The sequence below is a fragment of the Macaca mulatta genome, chromosome 11 (genome assembly GCF_049350105.2).
Source record: "Macaca mulatta isolate MMU2019108-1 chromosome 11, T2T-MMU8v2.0, whole genome shotgun sequence".
NCBI lineage: Eukaryota > Metazoa > Chordata > Mammalia > Primates > Cercopithecidae > Macaca > Macaca mulatta.
In genome coordinates this window covers 128791589-128817493 of record NC_133416.1, presented here as the reverse complement: position 1 = coordinate 128817493, position 25905 = coordinate 128791589, and the positions used below count along the sequence as shown (strand labels likewise).

Here is a 25905-nt window from a genome sequence, read left to right as displayed (position 1 = left end):
AGGATTTTCTCCCATCCTGTAGGTTGCCTTTTCCTCTGTTGATTCTTTCCTTTGCTGCAGAAGTTCAGTTTCACTGCTTGTGCTTTTAATTGGTACCCAAACCCCAGGATATTTTCATGGATTTCAGGGAATTTGTGAGCCATCCTGAAATTAAATGCATTTTTGTCTGTGTGCATGCATGGATGTACATTTTTTGGAGATAGGGTCCATGTGACCCATTGGATCCTATAGAATTTAAAAGAGCTTGTCTATAGCAACTGTTGGTTTTTAGAACGGTGTCACCTAAAACTCAAATGTGTGCCAGCAATGAATCCACGACTGTCTTTTTCTCTTTGGCATTACTTTTTCTCCCACCCCCCGTGTGCTGGGCCCGGTTATAGGAAATTTGTCTCGGGTGCCCCCTTATCTTTGCTACTCTGGTTCCTGGCACAGTGCATGCTGTTTGAAGGAAACCCCATTTTTTTATGTCTCCTACTCTCTTCAGCTTGACATAGCTTCTGGAACTGATGGCAGATGCAGGCTTGGCCTGACCCTTGGTGTCCTTCTTACTCTTCTCCCAGCCCTTCTGCTCTGCCAGGGCACTTCTCACGCATTACCCACCTATGACATACGCAGCCCCACCTATCTTCCTCTTCTGTCCCCTCCCTTTGCTCCGTCGCTGGGGCTGCCTCCGTAGCTTCCTCCCCTCTCCACCATGTCCCTGCTGGTGTCCCTGCTGGTGCCGTGCAGTCTGCCCTCTAACATGAGCCCCAAGCCCCTCCCCAGCCCCTGCAGGAGATTTGCCTCTTGCGCCACCTCCCATCCTGCCACCTGGCTTAGAGCCAGTTCTGCCATCTGCCCCACCCCACCACAGACCCTCTTCTTGCCGTGTGGGCCGTGCTTCACCCTCTGCCCCCCACTGCAGTCTGGTCTCCAGCCGTCCCCTTTGGCCCGGCCTGCTCTGCGCAGGCTGCTCTGTCCTCATTCACCTTGAGGCCCTGCGGCCTTGCCCACTTGGCTTCTCTCCACCCTGTCCCGAGTCCTCCAGAAATCAGCCTCTGCTGCTTTTGAGAACTCTTGAATATGACTTTTCCATGTTTTCTTTGGATTTCAGCGACTAATGTCTTTTTCTTCCCAAATAGCTCACGGGGAGCAGCCATCTCCCTCACTCCTGCGTCCCCCAAGACTTTGTTTCAGACCGTGGCAGATGTGTGTTTGGTATTTGTGGAAGGAACGATGACTGCCTTGCCTTCTGTGTCCTGTTTATTAGAATTCAGACATTTGCGCCATTTAATCAAGTCTTTTTCACTTACCAGTGGCGTGTATATTCCCAGCCTGCTTGAAGCTCCTCTGAGCAGCGTAATAAAGATTGGCTACGGGTGCACTGGGCGGGATGAGGCTGACCCGTCCTGGCCTCAGGGGGCTCACAGCCGGGTGCACCAAGTTCTCACACTTCAGGGTCTCAGGAGCCCTTCATGCTCTTAAAAATTATGAAGACCCTAAAGAGTTTTTCTTTTATGCAGGTTATATATTTATTAATACTGACTATATTAAAAATTTAAACTGAGTTTGGTGTGAGAGGACTTTAGCTTAAAAAAAAAAAAATTAAAACTGATTTTTTTTTTTTTTTTTTTTTTTGAGACAGAGTCTCACTCTGTCACCCAGACTGGAGTGCAGTGGTATACTTGTGGTTCACTGCAGCCTCTACCTCCTGGGCTCAAACAATCCTCCCACCTCAGCCTCCCGAGTAGCTGGGACTGCAGGCATTCACTATGCCCAGCTGATTTTTGTATTTTTTGTAAAGACAGGGTTTTGCCACATTGCCCAGGCTAGTCTCAAACTCCTGGACTCAGGCAATCTGCCTGCCTTGGCCTACCAAAGTGTTGGGATTACAGGCATGTGCTATCACTCCTGGCCAAGAAATTTTTTTTTTAGATTTTAAATTTATCTTAAAATAACAAGAAAGGGCCGGGCGCGGTGGCTCAAGCCTGTAATCCCAGCACTTTGGGAGGCCGAGACGGGCGGATCACGAGGTCAGGAGATCGAGACCATCCTGGCTAACACGGTGAAACCCCGTCTCTACTAAAAATACAAAAAACTAGCCGGGCGAGGTGGCGGGCGCCTGTAGTCCCAGCTACTCAGGAGGCTGAGGCAGGAGAATGGCGTAAACCTGGGAGGTGGAGCTTGCAGTGAGCTGAGATCTGGCCACTGCACTCCAACCTGGGCGACAGAGCGAGACTCCGTCTCAAAAAAAAAAAAAAAAAAACAAGAAAGCCCATGACAGGTTAATAGAAATAACATATTTTGGCTGTTTTGGCTGGGCACGGTGGCTCAAGCGTGCAATCCCAGCACTTTGGGAGGCTGAGGTGGGAGGATCACTTGAGGTCAGGAGTTTGAGACCAGCCTGGCCAACATGGTGAAACCCCATCTCTACTAAAAAGACAAAAATTACCCAGCATGCCTGTAGTCCCAGCTACTTGGGAGGCTGAGGTGGGAGAATCGCCTGAACCCAGGAGGCAGATGGAGGTTGCAGTGAGCCAAGATCATGTCACTGCACTCCAGACTGGGCGACAAAGCAAGACACTGTCACAAAAATAAATAAGAAAAAAGAAACATATTTTTATGAGAAATAATTACATTTTCCAAAAACAGAAATAAGAATAATGGCATTGTTTTATATTTTTGTAAATCTCTTTTATGTCTGGTTCATTAGAAAGGGCTTGGAATTGCCGGGCACGGTGGTTCACACCTGTGATCCTAGCACTTTGGGAGGCTGAGGCAGGTGGATCACGAGATCAGGAGTTCGAGACCGGCCTGGCCAACATGGTGAAAGCCCCTGTCTCTACTAAAAATACAAAAAAGTAGCTGGGTGTGATGGCGGGCGCCTGTGCTACTCGGGAGACTGAGGCAGGAGAATTGCTTGAACCCAGAAGGCAGAGGTTGCAATGAGTCGAGACTGTGCCACCGCACTCTAGCCTGGGCGACAGAGCAAGATTCCATCTCAAAAAAAAAAAAAAAGACCTGGAATTTTCATATCTGCTTCTGTGTTTTATCTATTGTGATATGTTGTTTTGGAGGGAGTATGAGGAAAATTCGGCCTCACACAGATATATACTAGTTGGAAAAGGGAGGAGTATTTTAATAATTGTGGATACTCTGATACTCAACTAGAACTCAGCAGAGTTTTCTTTAAAGGTTAGTTGCAATGTGGAGTCTGAAACTGTATCAGTGAGCTGTTCACACTGTTACATGGAACTTCATCAGCCTGTCTTGCCCTTTGAGTAGCTCATTTGCTCAGGCATGATGTTGTAACACCATGTATTGGTCATCTGGAAAATATTGGCTCCCTGAGTTAGGCGGATTTTCCAAATATTGGCACATAATATTATTTTAGAAATCACATTTGTTAATATGATCACTGATCTCATCGGAAAAGTCTCTCAGTATTGGGAAGCTGTGCAGGTTATGGTGGTTCATGTAAGTTTTCCAGAAGTCTAATTGTCATTCAGAAACTTGAATTTTGTCATTTGCAACAAATGCGGTCAGTTATTTTTCTGGAAATGACAAGCTCACTTCTTTGATCTTCACAGAAATACACCAATGTCCAGGGGCTTTCTATCAGTCATTCCTTCAAGTAAAAATAATCTATGGAGAAAGTGGCCATTTCGGCTCCCAGCTCAGTCACGAGTGCCTTTCCTTTGGTACGCATCACCTGTGTGCCGAGGCACTTTACACATATTCTTATTGTCACAAAGCATCTGAAAAGGATGTGTACTCTAGGGCAAGGTTTTCATAAAGTAATTTTTACTGTTTCATCAGAGATATTCTTAGATGAAACTGGGGATCTTTTTAATAAGTGTATGGCCGTGAGTCCCCTCATGGCTGCTGGTGCAGCTGGGGGCCTTGCCTTGACTGGTGCTGAGGGGCCAGCTGTTTTACCCACCAGTACAAATATCAATACTGTGCAAAAGGCAAATAACATCGGTTATTCTGAAGACAGTTCTGACCTCCTAGCCTCTCTGTAAAGGTCTTGGGAGCCCGCAGTCCGTGTCTGTGCCTTGAATACCCACTGGTGAGATGCAGCCTCATCTCATCTGCATGGATCTGGGCTGGGTTCACGCTTCCGCTCCTTTGGAGCTTTTATGAATGTGAGGCCTTCCCTGATCTCCATATTTAAAATCAACCCCCCTTCTGCCCCTCACTCCAGCCCTCTAATTTTTCCCCATGTCTCTGTCTCTAACATGCTCTGTTCTTCATTTTGTCTGCCTCCCTCCACTAAAACGTAAGCTCTGGATGGCAGAGATTTTGAGCTGTCTTGTTCCTTGCTATATCCCCAGCAATTAAGAGTAGTATCTGGCATGCGGAGGTAGTAGCCTGATACATATTTCAGTGAATGAGTGAGTGAATGTGCCTGGGCCACTTTCCTGGGGTCTCCTGGCAGGTCCGAGGGGAGCAGCTCATTGCCCTTGACCTGGCCCTCCTGGGGGTCCATGCTTCCCACCCCTGATGACTTGTCTTGTTCTCCCTGGCTCCTCAGCCAGTGCTCCCCCACACCGCCGTGTGCCTTGTGTGTGGCGAGGCGGGGAAGGAAGACACAGTGGAAGAGGAGGAAGGCAAGTTTAACCTCATGCTCATGGAGTGCTCCATCTGCAACGAAATCATCCACCCCGGATGCCTTAAGGTGAGCGGCCCAGTGGGAACAGGTGATGCTGACGCTGTGGGGCAGGTAGGGTTGCTGGAGATGCTGGTGAGGTGGTGGGATGCAGGTCGTGCGGTGAATTCCTGGAGAACCCCTGAGTCTGGGTGATCCTGTGTGTCAAGGGGATAAGCCCAGAGCAAGGAGGGCCTGGAGTACCTTGGAGACCCAGTGTCATTAAAGGAATAAACAGACTCCCACGTCCCAGGACGTCAGAACCAGAGAGGGTTCCCAGAGTCTCAGCGGATGGCAAACACAGGCGGCTTGTTTGTAGCTGGGCCAGAGGGAGAGCCTCCAGGTGGCTCCAGGCTTCTGGGAGAACAAGGCCCCACACCCCACTCCTTCCTTCAGCACCCTGTAGAGTCCTCTGCAAAGTCCTTTCTGCATGCCAGGCGCTGAGCTGGTGGCTTTACCTGGGTCATACCCCTCAGTGAGATGGGCACACTAACTTTTATGGCTGAGGGCACCAGCCTACAGAGACAGAGTGTGACTTGCCCAGGGTCCCAGAGAAGCAAAAGGGCTCCGCCTCTGAACCCTGGCCTGGATCCACAGTTGCCCGTCTCTGCCAGCCTCTGCGGCTGTGTTTTCTTTTGGCTGGAAACAGGATAGACGTGACACTGGGGAGGGGGTGCTGCTGCTTCTGGAAGACATGGCCTCACGGAGCCTTGTGCCCGTGGGCCCTCTTCTCCGCTCGTCCCTCTTCTGAGTCCTGGTGTTCCCCGCAGATTAAGGAGTCAGAGGGTGTGGTCAACGACGAGCTTCCAAACTGCTGGGAGTGTCCGAAGTGTAACCATGCCGGCAAGACCGGGAAAGTGAGTGCCGGGCTCCAAGTCCCAGGGTCAGTCGGGAGAGGGGCGGGCCTGGGCCTGGCTGGGACCAGCCTGTCCCAGGAGTGTCAGGCAGGTGGGGTGCCGTGGGCCTGGGGAGGAGGAAGGGCAAGTCCAAAGGTATACAGTTGGTCTGTTCCTTCTCTCTTTTTGGCCTACAAGCAAAAGCGTGGCCCTGGCTTTAAGTACGCCTCCAACCTGCCCGGCTCCCTGCTCAAAGAGCAGAAGATGAACCGGGACAACAAGGAAGGGCAGGAACCTGCCAAGCGGAGGAGCGAATGTGAGGAGGCACCCCGGCGCAGGTCGGACGAGCACCCCAAGAAGGTGCCGCCGGACGGCCTCCTGCGCAGAAAGTCTGATGACGTGCACCTGAGGAAGAAGCGGAAATACGAGAAGCCCCAGGAGCTGAGTGGACGCAAGCGGGTACGGACCAGGAGGGGCTGAGAGACAAAGGGGGTGGTCTGGCTGGTCCTAGGTGCTGGGTTGGAAGGCCGGGGCAGGGGGTGGGCAGCGAGTAGAGCTTGGGATAATCCCAGCCTCTTGCTGCCCTGAGCAGGTCACCTAAGTCCTGAGAGCCCTGCCCCAAGGAAAGGAGGGGGAAACCAGCGAGTCACTCCTCTTCCCACCCCCCCCTTTAGGCCTCATCGCTTCAAACGTCCCCCGGTTCCTCCTCTCACCTCTCGCCGAGGCCCCCTCTAGGCAGCAGCCTCAGCCCCTGGTGGAGATCCAGTCTCACTTACTTCCAGCAGCAGGTGCTCCCACGACGCACGCCCTCCTGAGGCCCTGGGGACTGGCGAGTCCCGGGCTGTCCCCCACCCCACCCCGCTGGTCCTCCACCCCACTGCTGCCTCTCCTGACGCTTCCCAGGTCTCGGCCCCAGATCTCTGGCTCGTGGTTCTGGCTTCGGGCCTGGGAAGCTGTCTGTGACTAGAGCCTCTGTTGGTTGGGATGGAAGCTGTGAGTCCAGGGAACCTCTGAGGAGCCTGGTGGCCCTGCTCCACCCACGGGCCATGCTGTCACCAGCCACAAGGTGGCGCCAGGAGTCTCTCCCAGCTCTAGCCATTCCGGCTGGGCCGGGGATTCCCACAGGGCTGTGCTCCAGAACTGGCTCCCAAAGCCGAGGCTTGTTTGAATGGCGGCTGCACATCTCCGGGTCTGGGGGGTGGGAGGTCAGTTGGGTGGGAACAGTTCAACCGGACTACTTCCAGCTTCTTCCTTGAAAGCCGCAGGCAGGGCTCGCCCGTCTGTCGGTCAGACGTGGAGATGGCATTTGTGGGGAAGGCGTCCCTCCAGCCCCTCCTCTAGAGACTGTGGACTCATGGTGGGGTGGGGTGTCGAGGGGACCAAATCCCACGAGCCCGGGGAGCAAGCTCTGCGTACTTTCTTTTTCGTGACAGCTCAAACCTGGCAAAGAAGATAAGCTTTTCAGGAAAAAGGTACCATCTTCCCCTCCCCCTGTGCCCCAGGCCCGAGCGGTTAGAGCTGCACAGCAGCTCCCTGGGCCGCAGTCCCGTGGCAGGGGGGCGGGAGGCCTTGGGTGGGCGCAGCCCTGAGCCCTACAGGCTGACGCGTCTCCGCTCTCGCCCTCAGCGTCGGTCCTGGAAGAACGCCGAGGACCGCATGGCGCTGGCCAACAAGCCCCTCCGGCGCTTCAAGCAGGAACCCGAGGACGATCTGCCCGAGGCACCCCCAAAGACCAGGGAGAGCGACCACTCCCGCTCCAGCTCCCCCACCGCAGGACCCAGCACCGAGGGGACCGAGGGCCCGGAGGAGAAGAAGAAGGTGAAGATGCGCCGGAAGCGGCGGCTTCCCAACAAGGAGCTGAGCAGGGAGCTGAGCAAGGAGCTCAACCACGAGATCCAGAGGACGGAGAGCAGCCTGGCCAACGAGAACCAGCAGCCCATCAAGTCGGAGCCTGAGAGTGAGGGCGAGGAGCCCAAGCGGCCCCCAGGCGTCTGCGAGCGTCCCCACCGCTTCAGCAAGGGGCTCAACGGCACCCCTCGGGAGCTGCGGCACCAGCTGGGACCCGGCCTGCGCAGCCCGCCCCGTGTCATCTCCCGGCCCCCACCCTCCGTGTCCCCGCCCAAGTGTATCCAGATGGAGCGCCATGTGATCCGGCCACCCCCCATCAGCCCCCCGCCTGACTCGCTACCCCTGGACGATGGGGCAGCCCACGTCATGCACAGGGAGGTGTGGATGGCCGTCTTCAGCTACCTCAGCCACCAAGACCTGTGTGTCTGCATGCGGGTCTGCAGGACCTGGAACCGCTGGTGAGCGGCAGCCTGTGTAGGGCTCTAGGTTAAGGCTCAGGCAGCACCAGGGATGGCCCGTGTGTGTGGAGTCGCTGGTGATGCTCTTTCCTTCCAAGCCCCAGTATGGCTTCATTGTGCTCCGTAAAGCGTTCCAGCTGGCTGCAGTGGCCCCTCTGGTCTTGTCAGAGGAGGTGACCTGGTTTACTCCCTGATTTAGCTTCCTGGAGGGTAAAGTGAGGACCACGTGAAGTCCTTGGCTTCGGAGAGTTAGTCCAGGTTTCCAGCAAGGTTGCCAGTTGCAACTTCAGGCCAGCCGATATTTACCAGCTTTCTGGCCTTAGCTCTGCCTTACCCCTCTTGGATGAACGGGCATGAGACCTGCTTCATGGGGTTGTTTGGAAGAACGGCCGGTAGAGGGCGTTGTAAAGCCCATGGTAAATACTTGCGGGAGGCCTGGCGCAGTGGCTCATGCCTGTAATCCCAGCACTTTACGGGCGGATCACTTGAAGTCAAGAGTTCAAGACCAGCCTGGCCAACATGGTGAAACCCCATTTCTACTAAAAATATAAAAATTAGCCGGGTGTGGTGGTGCACACCTGTAATCCTGGCTACTTGGGAGGCTGAGGCAGGATAATTGCTTGAATGTGGGAGACAAAGGTGGTGGTGAGCAGAGATTGCACCACTACACACCAGTCTGGGAACAGAGCGAGACTCCGTCTCAATAAATACATACATACATACATACATACATAATTGATGGAGACTGGAGGCCATGGCTGTCAGAGCAGATGGCAGGTGCCTGCATCGGGGCAGGACAGGTGCTACATAGAGAAGGGTCCAGAGCGCCGAGTTAAGGAGCCTCCCAGAAGTTGGTAGGTGGGGAGAGTTAGAGCCGTGCATGGGCTGCCAGGGAGCCCCACCTCTGACGATGTGTCCCCACCCGGCCGGTCCCCAGGTGCTGTGATAAGCGGTTGTGGACCCGCATTGACCTGAACCACTGCAAGTCTATCACACCCCTGATGCTGAGTGGCATCATCCGGCGACAGCCTGTCTCCCTCGACCTCAGCTGGACCAATATCTCCAAGAAGCAGCTGAGCTGGCTCATCAACCGGCTGCCTGGTGAGCCCTGGGCCAGTGGCCCCGAGTGTGTCTGCTGCAGTGGGGGCTGGGGGCGCATCCCCTGACCTTCACCCTTTTCTGTGTCCCCAACAGGGCTCCGGGACTTGGTGCTGTCAGGCTGCTCATGGATCGCGGTCTCAGCCCTTTGCAGCTCCAGTTGTCCGCTGCTCCGGACTCTGGATGTCCAGTGGGTGGAGGGACTAAAGGATGCCCAGATGCGGGATCTCCTGTCCCCGCCCACGGACAACAGGCCAGGTGAGTTGCCAGGCTGGGGGTTTCTGTGGGGGTGGGGTGACCGAGCTAGGCTGTTGGATCTGCTTTTACCCTCAGGCCCTAGCATGTCCTCCATTGTTCTCAGGCCCCAGCCCTTCCCCAGAGGACATAGGGATGAGTGTCTGCTGCCGTGTTCTCAGTTTGCTTCAGGCACAGAGGGGATCTGGGAGGAGGCAGGGGCTCCTGTGCACATGCGAGAGGCGCTCATGGGACTCCGTGTGCGTCTCACTGCTTTCCTGTTGACTCACTCATGGGGGCTCTGCATGCGTCTCACTGCTTTGCTGTTGACTTGCCCCTCGTTGGTTTCAAGTCTCCATGGCCATCAGGATCAGTGTGGTTACGCAAGGGCTTCCAGGATGGCGCCTCCCCCTGGGCTGGACTGGACTGCCTAGGTCTGTGCTTCTTGCCAAGTCACAGGGATTGGAGGTGCTGCGCGGCCTCTGCACTGGTTGGCGGATGACTACTGGGTGGAATGTGGGCTCAGTGTTTAGGTCTTTTAGTTTTTCAAGAGAATCTGGAAATCTAAGTTTTGATGTGGAGTCTGATTTTTAACTGTTAGAATTCTGATTTTGGGAGGAAGCAGTTTGTAACTAAATGAGATCTGAGTGTTCTGTCTGGCTGGTGGGCCTTTTTAGAGTGTCATGTCAGTGTGACCAGGCCTCCTCGGTCAGATTGACGGGTTGCCCCCTCCCTCCCGCCCCACCAGGTCAGATGGACAATCGGAGCAAGCTCCGGAACATCGTGGAGCTGCGCCTGGCAGGCCTGGACATCACAGATGCCTCCCTGCGGCTCATCATCCGCCACATGCCCCTGCTCTCCAAGCTCCACCTCAGTTACTGTAACCACGTCACCGACCAGTCCATCAACCTGCTCACCGCTGTTGGCACCACCACCCGAGACTCCTTAACCGAGATCAACCTGTCTGGTGAGTCAGGGGCCCCCATCAAGTCTGCCCAGCACTCCGTGGGAGGGCCAGGAGGTTCACATTTGTGGAAAATGACTCATGTGTTCACAACTATGTGGTCACAGTGCTTGGTGTCTCGTTTACTGAGATAGACAGCCCCGTCCAGAGGGGAAACACATTAAACAAAGAGTTACTGTTGGCTGGGTGTGGCGGCTCACGCCTGTAATCCCAGCACTTTGGGAGGCTGAGGCAGGTGGATCATAAGGACAGGAGTTCAAGACTAGCCTGGCCAACATGGTGAAACCCCGTCTCTGCAAAAATAATACAAAAATTAGCCGGGCATGGTGCCCGGCACCTGTAATCCCAGCTACTTGGGAGGCTGAGGCAGGAGAATCGCTTGAAACTGGAAGGTGGAGGTTGCTGTGAGCCAAGATTGCACCGCTGCACTCCAGCCTAGGTGACAAGACCAAAACTCTGTCTCAAAAAAAAAGTTCCTGTTGGAATTGTAGTAATTGCTACGCCCAGAATAGTGCCGGTTAGCAGCAGCCACGAGCACACAGCAGTGGTTCCTGACTGAAACTACGGACAAGGGACAGCTTCCCCAGGGGGTGCAGAGGAGCCGGTGCCTGACAACCAGGGTGTGGAGATAGTGGGGGCCGGGGGGCGAGGGCCCTGGTGGGCAGGAGGGAGCTTGGTTTCTGCCTTTGCTGTCGTTGCTTACATGCACCCCTTGTGACTCTGCCATCAAGGGGCCTGTTGTTGGAGAGAAAAAAACCCACAGTTAGTTCCATTATTGTTCTGTGTCTGTCGCTGTGGTGGCAGGATCTTCACTCGCTCCATCTGCTGGCGGGGCGGCAGTTGGTTCTGAAGGACTTGGGGCTCCAGTATGCAGCGAGGTACACAGAGCAGTGCTGCCTGCTCTCAGCCCAACTAACCCGATTTTGGTCTGGTAGCTTAGGATGGTCTGGACTGGGGGGTGTCGGGAAAGAGAAAAAGAAACTTAACTTACGGGTTTTTTGTTTTGTTTTGTTTTTTTGTTTTTTGAGATGGAGTCTTGCTCTGTAGCCCAGGCTGGAGTACAGCAGCGCGATCTCCACTCACTGCAAGCTCCACCCTCTGGGTTCCCGCCACTCTCCTGCCTCAGCCTCCCGAGTAGCTGGGACTACAGGCGCCCGCCACCACGCCCGGCTAATTTTTTGTATTTTTAGTAGAGACAGGGTTTCACCATGCTAGCCAGGATGGTCTCGATCTTCTGACCTCGTGATCCGCCCGCCGTGGCCTCCCAAAGTGCTGGGATTACAGGCGTGAGCCACCGTGCACGGCCAGGTTTTTTTTTTTTTTTACCCTCAGAAATTACCAAGTACTAAAGACACCCCCATCTCACCAAATTACATTTTGACACAGCACAGTGGTGATGTACACGTTGTTTTCTCCTCTGCATCCCACATTCATGCCTGATAAACTATCTGGCAACCGTGCCTCATAGCAGGGGCATGGGAGCTTTGGATGGGATGAGATTATTCAGGACCTAGGAAGCCATTCTTTCTCCTTATGAAGTTTTGATGACAGGAATTGTTCCACCTCGTGGAGGCAAAGAACCAGAGTGAATTGAGGCTTCTCCAGCTCAAGGGCCAGGTCATGGGCTTGAATCGGTGGTGGAGCTGCCCTTTGGAGAGGGTCTGGGAGTCATCTTACTCTAAGTGCTGGCATTTTAGTAAATCGCTTCATTATATCCTGGTTTAGTTATTATGGATGCGTAGCAGAGATCTCAGTATAAATTCCCTCCCCTGCGGTTTGGGCCATGCTGTGTGTGTGTGTGCAAATCATCTTTGGCATTTTGTTTTTCCAGCATGATAAATTGAGGTCATCTTTTCATCTCAGTGCATAAGCTCTCTGCATTCTTTTTTGTCTTTTTTTTTTTTTTTTTTTTTGAGATGGAGCTTTGCTCTGTCGCCCAGGCTGGAGTGCAGTGGTGCGATCTCGGCTCACTCCAACCTCTGCCTCCCATATTCCAGTGATTCTTCTGCCTCAGTCTTGTGAGTAGCTGGGATTACAGGCGCCTGCCACCATGCCTGGCTAAGTTTTGTATTTTTAGTAGAGATGGGGTTTCACCATGTTGGCCAGGCTGGCCTTGAACTCCTGACCTCAGGTGATCCACCCATCTCTGTCTCCCAAAGTGCTGGGATTACAGGTGTGAGCCACCGCACTCAGCCTGCATTCTTGTTAAGAGCTGTGAAGTGGCTGGGCGCGGTGGCTCACACCTGTAATCCCAGCACTTTGGGGGGCTGAAGCAGGCGGATCATGAGGTCAGGAGATCGAGACCATCCTGGCTAACACGGTGAAACCCCGTCTCTCCTAAAAAAGAAAATACAAAAGAAAATTAGCTGGGTGTGGTGGTGGGCGCCTGTAGTCTCAGCTACTCGGGAGGCTGAGGCAGGAGAATGGCGTGAACACGGGAGGCGGAGCTTGCAGTGAGCCAAGATCGTGCCACTGCACTCCAGCCTGGGTGACAGAGTGAGACTCCATCTCAAAAAAAAAAAAAAAAAGGAAAGAAGGAGCTGTGAAGTATATTAAGGCGTATCTCTATACTTAGACTCTTCTAGATTTTCTTTAAAAAAAAGAAAAACTTCCCCTCTCATTGGTGTAACTAGTTGAGTTACTGGAAAAATAAACTTATCCTGATGTAAGCACCAGAGATGGGAAAATAGTCTGTGCCACAAAATAGATGACAGTTGACATGCCTCAAGATCCTTAAACTTAGTTGGAGGGTCTGGTCTCGAGACAAGGGAAGTTGCAATTCTAGCTATTGTTCTGGCTGAATTCCATCGGGGAAAATTTATTGGGTGCTCAAGGCAGTCCCTTGCCTTTCCCTTCTCCACCCCATCCTCACTACCTGAGGCAACATCTTAAACTCTTGAATTCTTTCTTCTAGTGTTTACCTCCGCTATTTCAAACTAGCAAGCCTAGTGCTCACTTTGGCGCCCATTTGCTAAAATTGGAACAATACAGAAATGAGCATGGCCCCTGCACAAGGATGACATGCAAATTCGTGAAGTGTTCCATATTTTTAATTAAAAACAAAATGAAAAAATACCAAGCCTATACTGCAATTTCTTTTTTTTCTCCCATGTGGATATTATGTATTTATTAACTTGCTATTAGATAACATGAGGATTTACTACTGTTGTATTCTTCCCTCCCACCCCTCCCTCCTGTTTTTCTCCCTCCATCTTTTTAATTTTTGGTTGTCACTATTCTTTCACTTATTATGAGCATGTTAAGTGTTGGTCACTGTTGAGCCAAACACTGTATTATGAGTACATTTTCTTTCTTGCTCAATGTTTTTGTTGTTTAATTGCTCATTTTGTTTGCTTAGTTTCTATGCAAATGGTACAACAGAATTGAATGCTCTCCCCCTCCCCACCCCCAACTCATCAGTCTCTTGACCAGTTTTTGTAGGAGACTTGCCTCCTGACTTCTTTTCCTCCCCTTCCGTTTTCTCCGCTGGGACTGGCCGCCCCCGCCTGCCGCACCACTGCCATCCTGGACTCCTTTGGTGTCTGTCTTGTCCTAGGTACCTTCCTTCCTTTATCTCATATCTTCTTTCTTGGTTTACTATCACGTTTGCTGAGAGACATTTTCTAGACCCTGTGTGTCTGGATTCGTTTTTATTATACCCTCCCATTTAGTGGCTAGTTCTGCTGGGAATAGAACCCTAATCTGGGAGCCTGTTGCTACAGTAAGTAGGAGGTTTTGCTCCACCATCTTCTGCCTTCCAGAGGCAGGGTCCAAAACTATTTGATTCTTCATCTGTCAGTGAATCTATTTTCTCTCCTTGTCAGTTAATAGAAAGTTGTCTCTAGTTGTCTGCATTTTTCGAAGACAAACTTCAGTTTGAATCCATTTCACCTACCATGCTGAACACTCACAGAAGCCCTTCAGTCTGGACGTCTGTGTTCTTCAGTTGTAGAAAAACTTCTTGAATTCTGTCTTAACTTCCTCCCCTTCTGTTTTCCTCTTTCTGGACTAGTCCTCTGATTCCTGTCTTCCCTCCTCATTTCCATGTCAATGTCTTTTTGCTGTATTTTCTGTGAGTTTTCCCTTACTTTATCATACAGCTTTTTTTTTTTTTTTTTTTTTTTTTGAGACGGAGTCTCGCTCTGTCGCCCAGGCTGGAGTGCAGTGGTGTGATCTCAGCTCACTGCAAGCTCCGCCTCCCGGGTTCACGCCATTCTCCTGCCTCAGCCTCCCGAGTAGCAGGGACTACATACAGGTGCCCGCCACCACGCCCAGGTAATTTTTTGTATTTTTAGTAGAGACGGGGTTTCACTGTGTTAGCCAGGATGGTCTCGATCTCCTGACCTAGTGATCCCCCTGCCTCGGCCGTCCAAAGTGCTGGGATTACAGGCGTGAGCCACCGTGCCTCACCACAGCTTATACACTGAGTTTTTCATTTCTGCTGTTGTGCAGTTGAACCATATGACACTGCTGTTTAAAATAGGTCAAAAATAGTCAAATGTTGGCATTTTCATATGGTTCAACCTATATGTTTAGTTTTCAATCTGTGTTCTCTGAACGTTTTGTGGAATGGCCTGTTCTTGTTTTTTGGAGCCAGATACTTTCCTACCTGAGGATATGAATGATTGTTTTATTTTCTTCTCTCTGTGTTGACTGTTCCTTTCAAATGCTGTCAGTGGCCTTCGGCAGAGGCTGTCCTCAGCTTGAGTGCTGATGCTTGCTTGTCCCTCCACTCCAGGGTGATCAGAGTGGGCACGCTGCTGGAGCTTGTCTGCTATGGACGACACTTACAGTGTGGTCTCTGTGGGTCCTTTCTTTGGAGAAACCTGGACATCATATCTTTCAAACTTCTTCTTAAGCTAGTCAGGATTGCCAGAAAGACTCTCCTTGATCTCCTAAGGGTGTGGGCTGGACCGCTGTTGGTATGGCCAAGTATGGGGCTTGATAGGGGAAGGAGGTTCTCAACAGTTAGCAGGTAAATTTTCCCTTAGCCCCACTTTTGAGTGGGTACCCCTACTTTCTGTGCCCACTGGAACCCAGCCCATCAGGCACTAAAACCCCAGTCTTCTGCTGGGGAAGGAATCCAGACATCTTACTACTCCTTGAATAGATTTCAGCCAGTGCTTCTGTTACTAACACCATCTTTAGCCCCACTTCCAATGTACCTGTCACTTTCAATGCAAGAGGAATTTCTGAGAAATCACCACTAAACACCTTAGAGGTGTTCTATAGAATAATTATTCTTTTCTGCTTTCCCGTCAGCCACTTTAGGGTTAAACTTTCTCAAGTCTCCTAAATTGTTACCTCTTCTTCAGCTTCCAAAATTAGAAAAATAATTATGTTGTAGTGAAATAGTATGTAATATAAAATAGACCACCTTAGCCATTTTTGGGCACATAATTCAGTGGCATTAAGTACATTCACAGTGTTGTGCAACTGTCACCAACATCCATCTCCAGACTTTTTTTGTTTTAGAGACAGGGTCTCGTTGTGTTGCCCAGGCTGGTCTCAAACCCCGGGCTCAAGCAGTCCTCCTGCCCCAGCCTCCCAAAATGTTAGAATTACAGGCATGAGCCACTACACCTGGCCTTTTTTATTTTTTTTTTCCCCTTTGTTGGCTGTGATTTTGGTGTCATATCAATCTTTGCAAAGTCTAATGTCATGAAAATTTTCCTCTATGTTCTCTTTTTCTTTTTTCAAGACAGAGTCTTGCACTGTCGCCCATATTTGAGTGCAGTGGTGTGATGTCAGCTCACTGCAGCTTCCGCCTCCTGGGTTCATGCGATTCTCATGCCTCAGTCGCCAAGTAGCTGGGACTACAGGCACCTGCCCCCACACCCCACTAATTTTTGTATTTTTAGTAGAGACGAGGTTTCACCATATTGGCCAGGCTGGTCTCGAACTCCTGATCTTGTGATCCACCTGCCTCAGTTTCCCAAAGTGCTGCGATTACAGGCATGAGCCACTGCGCACGGCCGGGTCCAGCTTATTCTTTTGCATGTTGAAATCCAATTTTCCCAGCAATATTTATTGAAAAGATTACCTATTACTTCATTGAATGCTGTTGGCACCCTTTTCAAAAATCACTTTACCATATATTTGAGGGTTTGTTTCTGGGCTCCTGATTCTTTTTTTTTTTTTTTTTTTGATACACAGTCTCACTCTGTTGCCCAGCCTGGAGTGCAGTGCAGTGGCACGATCTTGGCTCACTGCAACCTCCACCTCCCGCATTCAAGTGATTCTCCTGCCTCAGCCTCCTTTGTAGCTGGGAGTACAGGTGTGTGCCACCACGCCATGTTGGCCAGGGTGGTCTCAAACTCCTGACCTCAGGTGATCCGCCCACCTCAGCCTCCCAAAGTGCTGGGATTATAGGTGTGAGTCACCACACCTGGCCGAGCTCTTGATTCTATTCCATTGGTCTATATGTCTATCCTTTTTCCTGTAATGTGCTTTATTTATGAATGAATGAATGACAGGGGCTTACTCTGTCATCCAGGCTGGAGTGCAGTGGTGTGATCATGTCTCGCTGCAGGCTCCACCTTCCAGGCTCAAGTGATCCTCCCACCTCAACCTCCCATGTAGTTGAGACTAGAGGTACATACCACCATGCGATCATGGTATATTTTGGCTATATTTTGGCGATCATGGCTAATTTTGGTATTTTTTTTTATAGAGACAGGCTTTTGCTATGTTGCTCAGGCTGGTCTTGAACTCATAGGCTCAAGTCATCCACCCACCTCAGCCTCCCAAGTGTGGTCTTACAGGCATGAGCCATTGCGCTTGGCCTATGTATTTTATTTGGAGACGGGATCTCACTGTGTTGCTCAGGCTGGAATCATACTCCTGGGCTCAAGTGATTTTCCACCTCAGCTTCAGATTAGCTCAAGTTCTTCAACTTTGTTCTTTTTTTGGATTGTTTGGACAACTTGGAGCCCCATGTGTTCACATGAATTTTAGGATAGATTTTTCTATTTCTGCAAAAAACACTACTAGGATTTTAGAGCAATGTCATTGAGTCTGTAGATGTCTGTGGGTAGTGCTGACATCTTAATAGTATTAAGTCTTCCAATCCATGAACATAGGATGACTTTCCATTTATTTATGTCTAATTTAGTTTTTTTCGGCAATGTTTTCCAGTCTTCAAAGTACAAGTCTTTCCTTGGTTAAATTTATTCCTGAAGCTAGGCATAGTGGCACACACTTATAGTCCCAGCTACTCAGGAAGCTGAGGTGGGAGGATCACTTGAGCCCAGGAGTCCTAGACCAGCCTGGGCAAAGTAGTGAGATTCCAGATCTAAAACATTTAAAGGCCGAGGGAGAACTGATGAGGATGCTAACAAAAGTGATGTTCCTCCATAGGCGGGCGGGCGGGCAGGCGGGCCCCATGCGCCAGCAGGAAACATCTGTCAGCCTGCCTGTGGAGGGTCCAAGAAACCAGGCTGCAGTGAACTCTGACGCACAGAGGGACCAAAGGAAAGTCTTTTCCTTCTAGCTTCTTTTCTGGAAGGGTCTTTGGGCTCCAGTTTTGGGGAATATTTGAACCACAAGCTAGGAAGAATGCTGGCTGGGCATGAATGAGCATCCAAAGAGGGCCCAAATTAGTACCCAAAGACAACTCAGAAAAGGAGCCAGCTGGGCCTCCAGGTCTCACTTCACACCCAGTGCTGCCTTACCACCAACAGGTGACTGCCAGGATGCACCTGAGGCCCCCTCAGTCGTCTGACAGCCGCAGGCCACGGCAGTGTGCCAGCCAGACGGCAGAGTTCTCTGGCATGGGAGCTGCCTGTTCTGGTGCTTGAAGGTGCCAAGGGAGAGGCAAGACTTGGGTCAGTCCCTTCTAGCCAGGAACTAGGCAAACATTGGAGGAGGAAAATATCCCTGAGCTGGTGATGGAGTGGGGACAGCATAGCTGGATCTGAGTAAGGAATGAGACGCATTCTGGGGATGAGCTAGACAGTGCTCTGGAAGGCAGATAGGGAGCTGGGAACAGGGTCAAGATGGAAGATTCTGAGGGTGATTTCTTGCTGAAAATGTCTAGCCTGAATCTAAGCAAGCCTCTGGGATATCTGCAGTTTATAGGAAACACAGGAGATAAGAAACAAGCTAAATGACACCTTGAAGATGACAAGTGAGAATGTGGGACATCCTCTAAGAAACCATCCTGGTCAGATGGGCTCAACACCTATAATCCCAGTGGTTTGGGAGGCTGGGTGGGGAGGATAACTTGAGACCAGGAGTTCAAATCTAACTGGTCAACATGTCATAGTAAATAATGAAAAATGAAAAGTATTTGAAAATAAGCTTATATTAGTAAAATCCCTATTCTTTATACTTAAAAATGAATCAAGTATTGAGTTTTGGGGATCATGAGTTTCCTGAAGGAATTGTATGATAGCATTCTACAACTTCCTTCATCATTGGATTTTGCAGTAAGATTATAAACAGGGTCAGGCATTTGAGGGGGAACTACTTGAGGGATTAATTAGAAGATTAAGGGATACCCTTTGAAAAACTGAGTTATTGCCGGGCACAGTGGCTCACACCTGTAATCCCAGCACTTTGGGAGGCTGAGCCGGGTGGATCACCTGAGTTCAGGAGTTCAAGACCAGCCTGGCCAACACGGGGAAACCCCGTCTCTACTAAAAATACAAAAAATTAGGCCGGGCGCAGTGGCTCAAGCCTGTAATCCCAGCACTTCAGGAGGCTGAGGCGGGCAGATCACGAAGTCAGGAGATCGAGACCATCCTGGCTAACACAGTGAAACCCTGTCTCTACTAAAAATACAAAAAAAAGAAATAGCCGGATGTGGTGGCGGGCGCCTATAGTCCCAGCTACTCTGGAGGCTGAGGCCGGAGAATGGCATGAACCCGGGAGGCGGAGCTTGCAGTGAGTTGAGATCGCGCCACTGCACTCCAGCCTGGGCGACAGAGCGAGACTCCGTCTCAAAAAAAAAATAAAAAAATAAAAAAAATACAAAAAATTAGCCAGGCGTGGTGGCAGGCGCCTGTAGTCCAGCTACTTGGGAGGCTGAGGCAGGAGAATGTCGTGAACCCGGGAGGCGAGGTGGAACTTGCAGTGAGCCGAGATCGCCTCACTGCACTCCAGCCTGGGCAACAAGAGCAAAACTCCGTCTCCAAAAAAACCAAAACCACGAAAAACTGAGTTGTCTGTTGAAGCATCTCTCTATCAGCATTGTTGTTTTCCCATCTTCAGTCTAAAAGCACGGCCTTCACTTGTGAATGCCTATGTGTATGTAGACAGCTTTCCAGTACCACTGCTCCACATGAATTGGTGAGCATCTGTTTGAAGATTCTGTGCTGACGTGGAGGACACTGTCTGAAAGGACTGGCTGTATAAAGGAAGTCAGTTTGGTGGCTCACGTGGTGCTCTGACTTCACTACTTTACACCACCTCCTCGCCTGCAGGGATTTTGATAACATGTAGATAGCACAGGCTTTGTATGTATGATTGTGGTTTTCCCTTAGTATTTTTATTCCCACTCAGTTTAATAGAGAAATGAAAGTGTTGATACTAAGGATGATTAGCAAAGGCCACAAATGTAATACCATTGAGGCCGGGCACAGTAGCTCAAGCCTGTAATCCCAGTACTTTGGGAGGCCAAGGCGGGCAGATCACGTGAGGTCAGGAGTTTGAAGCCAGCTTGGACAACACGGTGGAACGCAGTTTCTACTAAAAGTGCCAAAAAAAAAAAAAAAAAAAAGGCGGGCACGGTGGTGGGCGCCTGTAATTCCAGCTATTTGGGAAGCTGAGGCAGGAGAAGCACTTAAACCTGGGAGGCGGAGGTTGCAGTGAGTCAAGATTGTGCCATTGCACCCCAGCCTGGGTGACAAGAGTGAGACTCTGCCTCCAAAAAAAAAAAAAAAAAAAGGAAAGAAAAGAAAAGCACAGAGGGTGTGATGAAGTCTGAATTCTGCTTTTGCTAGAAGGGCATGTTGGTCTGGTGCCTAGGCTGATGGAACACGGTGAGTCCTGGGGTTAGGACCAAACAGCTGTCCCTCGTGCTGTGAATTGCTCCAAAGCACTGGGGCCTGCAAAAGCAAAAATGATCCCAAGATGCCCTTAGCAATGTTCTTTCTGTGACCCAGCGATGCCCTTCTGGGAATTTATCTGAAGGGAAGAGGCAGATAAATGCACAGTAATAGACACAGAGCAGTATTCATCAACAATATATTAGATGAGAAAAGCAAACTACTTAACATGGTGTGTTAGCCTATCATTGTAAAAGCACATAGAACTACTTACATGAGCACAGGCATGTATAGAGGCCGCTGTGTGGTAAATTAGAAGTGATTTTCACATGGTTATTTGAATGCTTTTGAGGCCTATATTAACCTTTATACCTGGTGGGTGAAACCCTTCCCCATTTGAAGAAGAGAGATTTTAAGCAAATAACATTTTATTTAGTGCAGCACAGCAGGGGTTGGAATATGTAGAGCTCTGACCTGTCCTCAGTGCTGAGTGCCTGGGTCTGGGGGGGCCTTCTGGCTCCTGGCCTTCACACGTCACATTACTTATTCTCTGCAGACTGCAATAAGGTCACTGATCAGTGCCTGTCCTTCTTCAAACGCTGTGGAAACATCTGTCACATTGACCTGAGGTACTGCAAGCAAGTCACCAAGGAAGGCTGTGAGCAGTTCATAGCCGAGATGTCTGTGAGTGTCCAGTTTGGGCAAGTAGAAGAAAAACTCCTGCAAAAACTGAGTTAGTCCAAGGACAAGAATGTAAATACGGGGTGGGCTCTGGGAGGGGAAGAGACTTTACAAAAATGAGGGCTTTTATTTTCCATTTGGAACGTGGGACAACAGACCACAATGCAATTCCATTTTGCAAGTCTTTCCAAGGGAGAAGCTGTTCAACCACCCATTTGGGGGATGAGTGAGCCGACACTTTCCTTTGGTCTTTCTAAATCGTAACTGCACTGCTTTCTGGACCATTTCTAAGGCGGCCTTTACAAGAAGACATTCCTGTCAGAGAGGAGGGTGGACTTTGGAGAAATTCTCATACTGAAGCATGAGCTTAGGAGTTTCTGTTAGTGGTAGTGGTGTTTTGGACACTTCATTCCTTGCAACACTGAGGTTTTGGGTGTTGACGTAAAGTGGACCACACACCACATCTGCTGCCATCTTGACACTTTTTTTTGTTTGGTTGGTTTTGTTACATCCTACATTATGCAGAACTATTTTTGTACAAATTGTTTAAAAGTTATTTATGCAAGGTTGAATGCATACCAGTGTTTTTATTGTTTTGAGATTGCCAATTTTCCTGATTTCCTTAAGGTAGGAGAGAATTTAATGTGTACTTCATCGACACAACCCATCTACAAATGTGCCCAGATCTAACAAAGCAGGCTAAGACCTTCCACTTAAAAGCATGTTTAACTGGAAGTTGAGAGCCTGCTTTGTACCTCAAGAGTTACATGAGCATGTTGTGGATAAATGTAAATTATAGTTGAAGTAAGATACTCTGCCAGGTTTCCTCTGTAGAAAATTCACTTTTCTCAAATTTTAAAATTTCGACTTCAGCCTTTGCACTCAGGAGGGTCTGCTCCAGCATGAGCTCTTGTACTTACATAGATCTAATTTATACAGTGAGTCAAGACGTAGAATAAATGCTCCCACATAGCCTTTCTTTTGCTTTTTTCTCTCCTCTGAAGTGTGACTTGAGTTCTCATTTAGGTTTGTAACATGGCTATTTCCTAGTTGTAAAGTTCTGCATTTATAAGTGCCATTGTTGTAAGGTGGTGTTTCCTAGACCTTCCCTGATGCGATTTTACCTTTGTTGAATTTGTATAAACAATTGTACAAAAAAAAACCACTCTTGAACTTTGAGGGCTTTTGTTCTAGGAGTGGACTAGAAGTTTAAGCCCAGAGTCAGTAAACACTGTTTTGAGGCCCAAACAATGTAATTTCTGATTCATCTGATGTACCCTGTGGTGCGTCACTTTTCTTTCTTCTTCAGAGAGAAATCCGTTTCTGGCTAATAAAGGTATGTGCTCTGACAACGGCTGCACGTAGGAATTAGACACAGACTTCTTTAAGGAGAAGAGTTGCTCATCTGTCTGCGTGCCTCTTACCACACAGAATTACTTCCATGGCTACTTGCCATTACTGTTGCCTAAAAGTTCCCCAGATTTGGGAGACAGTGGGAGCAACTGCAGGAGGCTGCATCCTGTACAGGTAGCCTTGGGCCATGATGGCTGTAGGAAACACTTGGTCATGAGGTGGCTTCCCCAAGTGGCAGATGTAGAAACCAGTGAGAAGTAATTTTAGATTACAGAATTTTTTTTTAAAGACAGGACCCTGCTGGCAGTGTCATATTCACATACAGAAACAGCTGCTGTAGTGAATCTCAAGATGGAGAAGGTAGCCAACCTCCTTCCTCAGTGATGAGAGCAAGCAATGTAAGACGTTCCTGTGGAAGAAGCCTTTCCTGCTGATGGCTGAGTTTTCTGTTTGTCCCTTTTATTTTTACCATGGCAAAACAGTTTTAATTACAACGAGACAGGCCAGGTGAAGTGGATCCAGCACCTTGGGAGGGATCACCTGTGGTCAGGAGTTCAAGACCAGCCTGACCAATATGGTGAAACCCCATCTCTACTAAAAATACAAAAATTAGCCAGGAGTGGTGCCAGGCGCCTGTAGTCCCAGCTACTTGGGAGGCTGAGGCAGGAGAATCGCTTGAACCCAGGAAGCGGATGTTGCAGTGAGCTGAGATTGCACCATTATACTCCAGCCTGGAGACAGGGAGACTCCATCTCAAAACAAAAAGAGAAAGATCTCATCTAGATACATGTCTCCTGTTAATTTAAATCCACAGACTCTTGATGACTCAATCTGAAGACACTCGAAGTTAAATCCACAGACTCCTGATGACTCAATCTGAAGACACTCGAAGCCACTGTACCTAAGGGTTCCTGGAGCACACAGGTCTGCTAGGGAGGGGTGCCGGGGCTGAGGATCCGAGCCGCCACAGGGCTGTGCAACACAGGAGAGACAGTGGATCTCCAGTTTCAGGAGAGGCCACTGTATAGTGCAGTGGCCATAAACTCCCCCCAAGAGTACTGAACAATCCAGTAAGACTGTACTTCAGTACAAATCCACGGTGTCCGTACAGACCTTTTTATTTTATTATTTTATTTTTTTTATTTTGAGATGGAATCTCGCACTTGTCCAGGCTGGAGTGCAGTGGTGTGATCTCAGCTCAGCTCACTGCAACCTCTGCCTCCCAGGTTCAAGCAATTCTCCTGCCTTGGCCTCCCGAGTAGCTGGGAATACAGGAGCCTGCCACCATGCCCAGTTAATTTTTGTTATTTTTAGTAGAGATGGGGTTTCACCCACCATGTTGGCCAGGCTGGTCTCGAACTCCTGACTTAAGGTGATCTGCTGGTCTCAGCCTCCCAAAGTGCTGGGATTGTAGGGGTGAGCCACCATCCCCAACCCCTTTTATTTATTTATTTTTATATTTTGAGGCGAAGTCTCACTCTGTCACCCAGGCTGGAGTGCAGTGGCACAATCTTGGCTCACTGCACGTTCTCCCTCCTAGGTTCACAGCATTCTCCTGCCTCAGCCTCCCAAGTAGCTGGGACTACAGGCACCCGCCACCACGCCCAGCTAATTTTTTGTATCTTTAGTAGAGACGGGGTTTCACTGTTAGTCACGATGGTCTTGATCTCCTGACCTCGTGATCCACTCGCCTCAGCCTCCCAAAGTGCCGGGATTACAGGCATAAGCCACCGCGCCCGGCTAAAGCCCCTTTTATTTTTAAAATGAGCCAAAGATGAGGCCAGCTGAGGCTAAATGCCACAAGCAACTACTCTGAGCCTACATGTCATGTCTGATGAAGTAATGAAAGGACCATAAATCCAAGGGAATGCTTGCTGTGTCAAATCACAACTTAGTAACCTAGAAAAGAGGCTCTGTCCCTTCCTCTAGGGAATCTGATGTTTACAAAGGAAGACACCATGGCACCTCAAGATGACATCCTTTCATATTGTGAAGACGGGATCAAGAGACTTCACTGTATTCCACTGCAGACTTATCCATATGACATGACCTATTCAAAAAATTTACTTAAAGCAGCATGGGCTGGGCGCAGTGGCTCATACCTGTAACCCCAGCACTTTGAGAGGCCGAGGCAGGCAGATCACCCGTGGTCAGGAGTTCAAGACCAGCCTGACCAACATGGTAAAACCCTATCTCTATTAAAAATAAAAAATTAGCTGGGAGTGGTAGTATGCACCTGTGATCCCAGCTACTCAGGAGGAAAAGGCAGGAGAATCACTTGAACCTGGGAAGTGGAGGTTGCAGTAAGCCAAGATTGTGCCATTGAACTTCAGCCTGGGCAACAGAGCAAGACTCCGACTCAAAAAAAAAAATTGTTTAAAATTATCCAGGCATGGTGGTGCGCATCATATGCCAGCTGCTGGGGAGGCTAAGGCGGGAGGATTGCTTGAGCCCAGAAGTTAAGACTATAGTGAGGTGTGATCATGCCACTGTACTCTGCCTGGGTGGGCACCAGCAAGATTCTCTTTATTAAAAAAAAAAAAAAAAAAAAAGGCCAGGCGCGGTGGCTCAAGCCTTTAATCCCAGCACTTTGGGAGGCCGAGACGGGCGGATCACGAGGTCAGGAGATCGAGAGCATCCTGGCTAACACGGTGAAACCCCGTCTCTACTAAAAAAAATACAAAAAACTAGCTGGGCGAGGTAGCAGGCGCCTGTAGTCCCAGCTACACGGGAGGCTGAGGCAGGAGAATGGCGTGAACCCGGGAGGCGGAGCTTGCAGTGAGCCGAGATTGCGCCACTGCGCTCCAGCCTGGGCGACAGAGCGAGACTCTGTCTCAAAAAAAACAAAAAAAAAAAGGTGAGGCGGGTAGAAAGGCATGCCAGTTTACAAATCCAAATTCCAGAGGGAAATGCTCGCCCTCTGCCAAACAAGCCAATTTCCAAGTATCAAGCCTGTTACACTAAACATTTCTAATGTCTGGCTAATAAACCAGGGTTACTTCAAACTACTATCTAAAAAATCCACCAAGCATTTTGTACTCTCTATAAAGAAGCCACTAAAACGTAATACACAAATGTAAGAGTAAACATTAAACTGTTTTTAAGCTAAGACTATGTATAAATCTGAATTTTTGAATTTAAGTTTAGACAAAACCAGCACATACTGGTTAGCTTCTATGGCCTGGATTTAAAGACACCACCAAGTTACCAATTTGGAGGAAATGTTAAAATTTCCAGAGTCTCGTGAAAAGTTTAGACAAAAAGCACAAGTGCCCACAAAGCTCTGGTAACTTATGCTGCTTCTATAGGGAAGCCATGACCTGCTGAAGCCAGTTACTACTAATTATGGTTGCAGACAAGTGGGAGGCCTTGATTTACATGCTTTGATCTTCAAAAGCAGAAAAATTTTTTCTTTACAACTAGCCACACAAACTTTCTGCCCAAAGCACAGGGGCATCTGCCTCTTGGCGTTCACAGGTATTTTCAGGTCTGTTGATTGACTACTAGATTCTGAGCACCCAAGGCCACGTGTGTTACTCACTGCAGAGTCAGGAGATACACAGACTCTGAGAAATGGCCACTCCCAACTGCACTGAATTCACCATTGGTCTCAGCTCAACCATCCTGAGTCGAGTCAAGTTGGACCTAAAAGAGATTTCAGAACATTTTTGCATAATATCTCAAGTTCCTCTTTTTCTTTTCTTTTTTTTTTTTTTGAGATGGCATTTCACTCTTGTTGCCCAGCCTGGAGTGCAATGGCATGATCTTGGCTCACTGCAACCTCCGCCTTCCGGTTTCAAGCGATTATCCTGCC

General features: G+C 49.5%; 1 protein-coding gene and 1 non-coding gene across 26 annotated transcripts in view; both read left to right on the top strand.

Annotated features, from left to right (window-relative positions):
• The window catches only part of KDM2B (lysine demethylase 2B), a 156519-nt gene extending 134432 nt beyond the window's left edge, over positions 1–22087 (top strand). For 10 of the 25 annotated variants that reach the window (XM_077955462.1, XM_015152992.3, XM_015152994.3 and 7 more), the window contains 10 exons: positions 4517–4660; positions 5401–5487; positions 5665–5925; positions 6141–6254; positions 6900–6938; positions 7093–7772; positions 8710–8873; positions 8967–9128; positions 9853–10071; positions 20614–20855. In XM_077955462.1, the coding sequence (XP_077811588.1) occupies positions 4517–4660; positions 5401–5487; positions 5665–5925; positions 6141–6254; positions 6900–6938; positions 7093–7772; positions 8710–8873; positions 8967–9128; positions 9853–10071; positions 20614–20795 (2052 nt within the window). In that variant the 3' untranslated portion in view covers positions 20796–20855. Of the gene's footprint in view, positions 1–4516; positions 4661–5400; positions 5489–5656; positions 5926–6140; positions 6255–6899; positions 6939–7092; positions 7773–8709; positions 8874–8966; positions 9129–9852; positions 10072–20613; positions 20856–20920 lie in introns of those variants that run through there. The other 15 variants (XM_077955460.1, XM_077955470.1, XM_077955468.1 and 12 more) reach the window with 4 other exon arrangements.
• LOC114671264 (U6 spliceosomal RNA) lies at positions 13017–13119 on the top strand. The gene has a single exon (XR_003721138.1). It is a non-coding gene; the product is annotated as a U6 spliceosomal RNA (small nuclear RNA).
• Positions 22088–25905: the final 3818 nt, after the last annotated feature.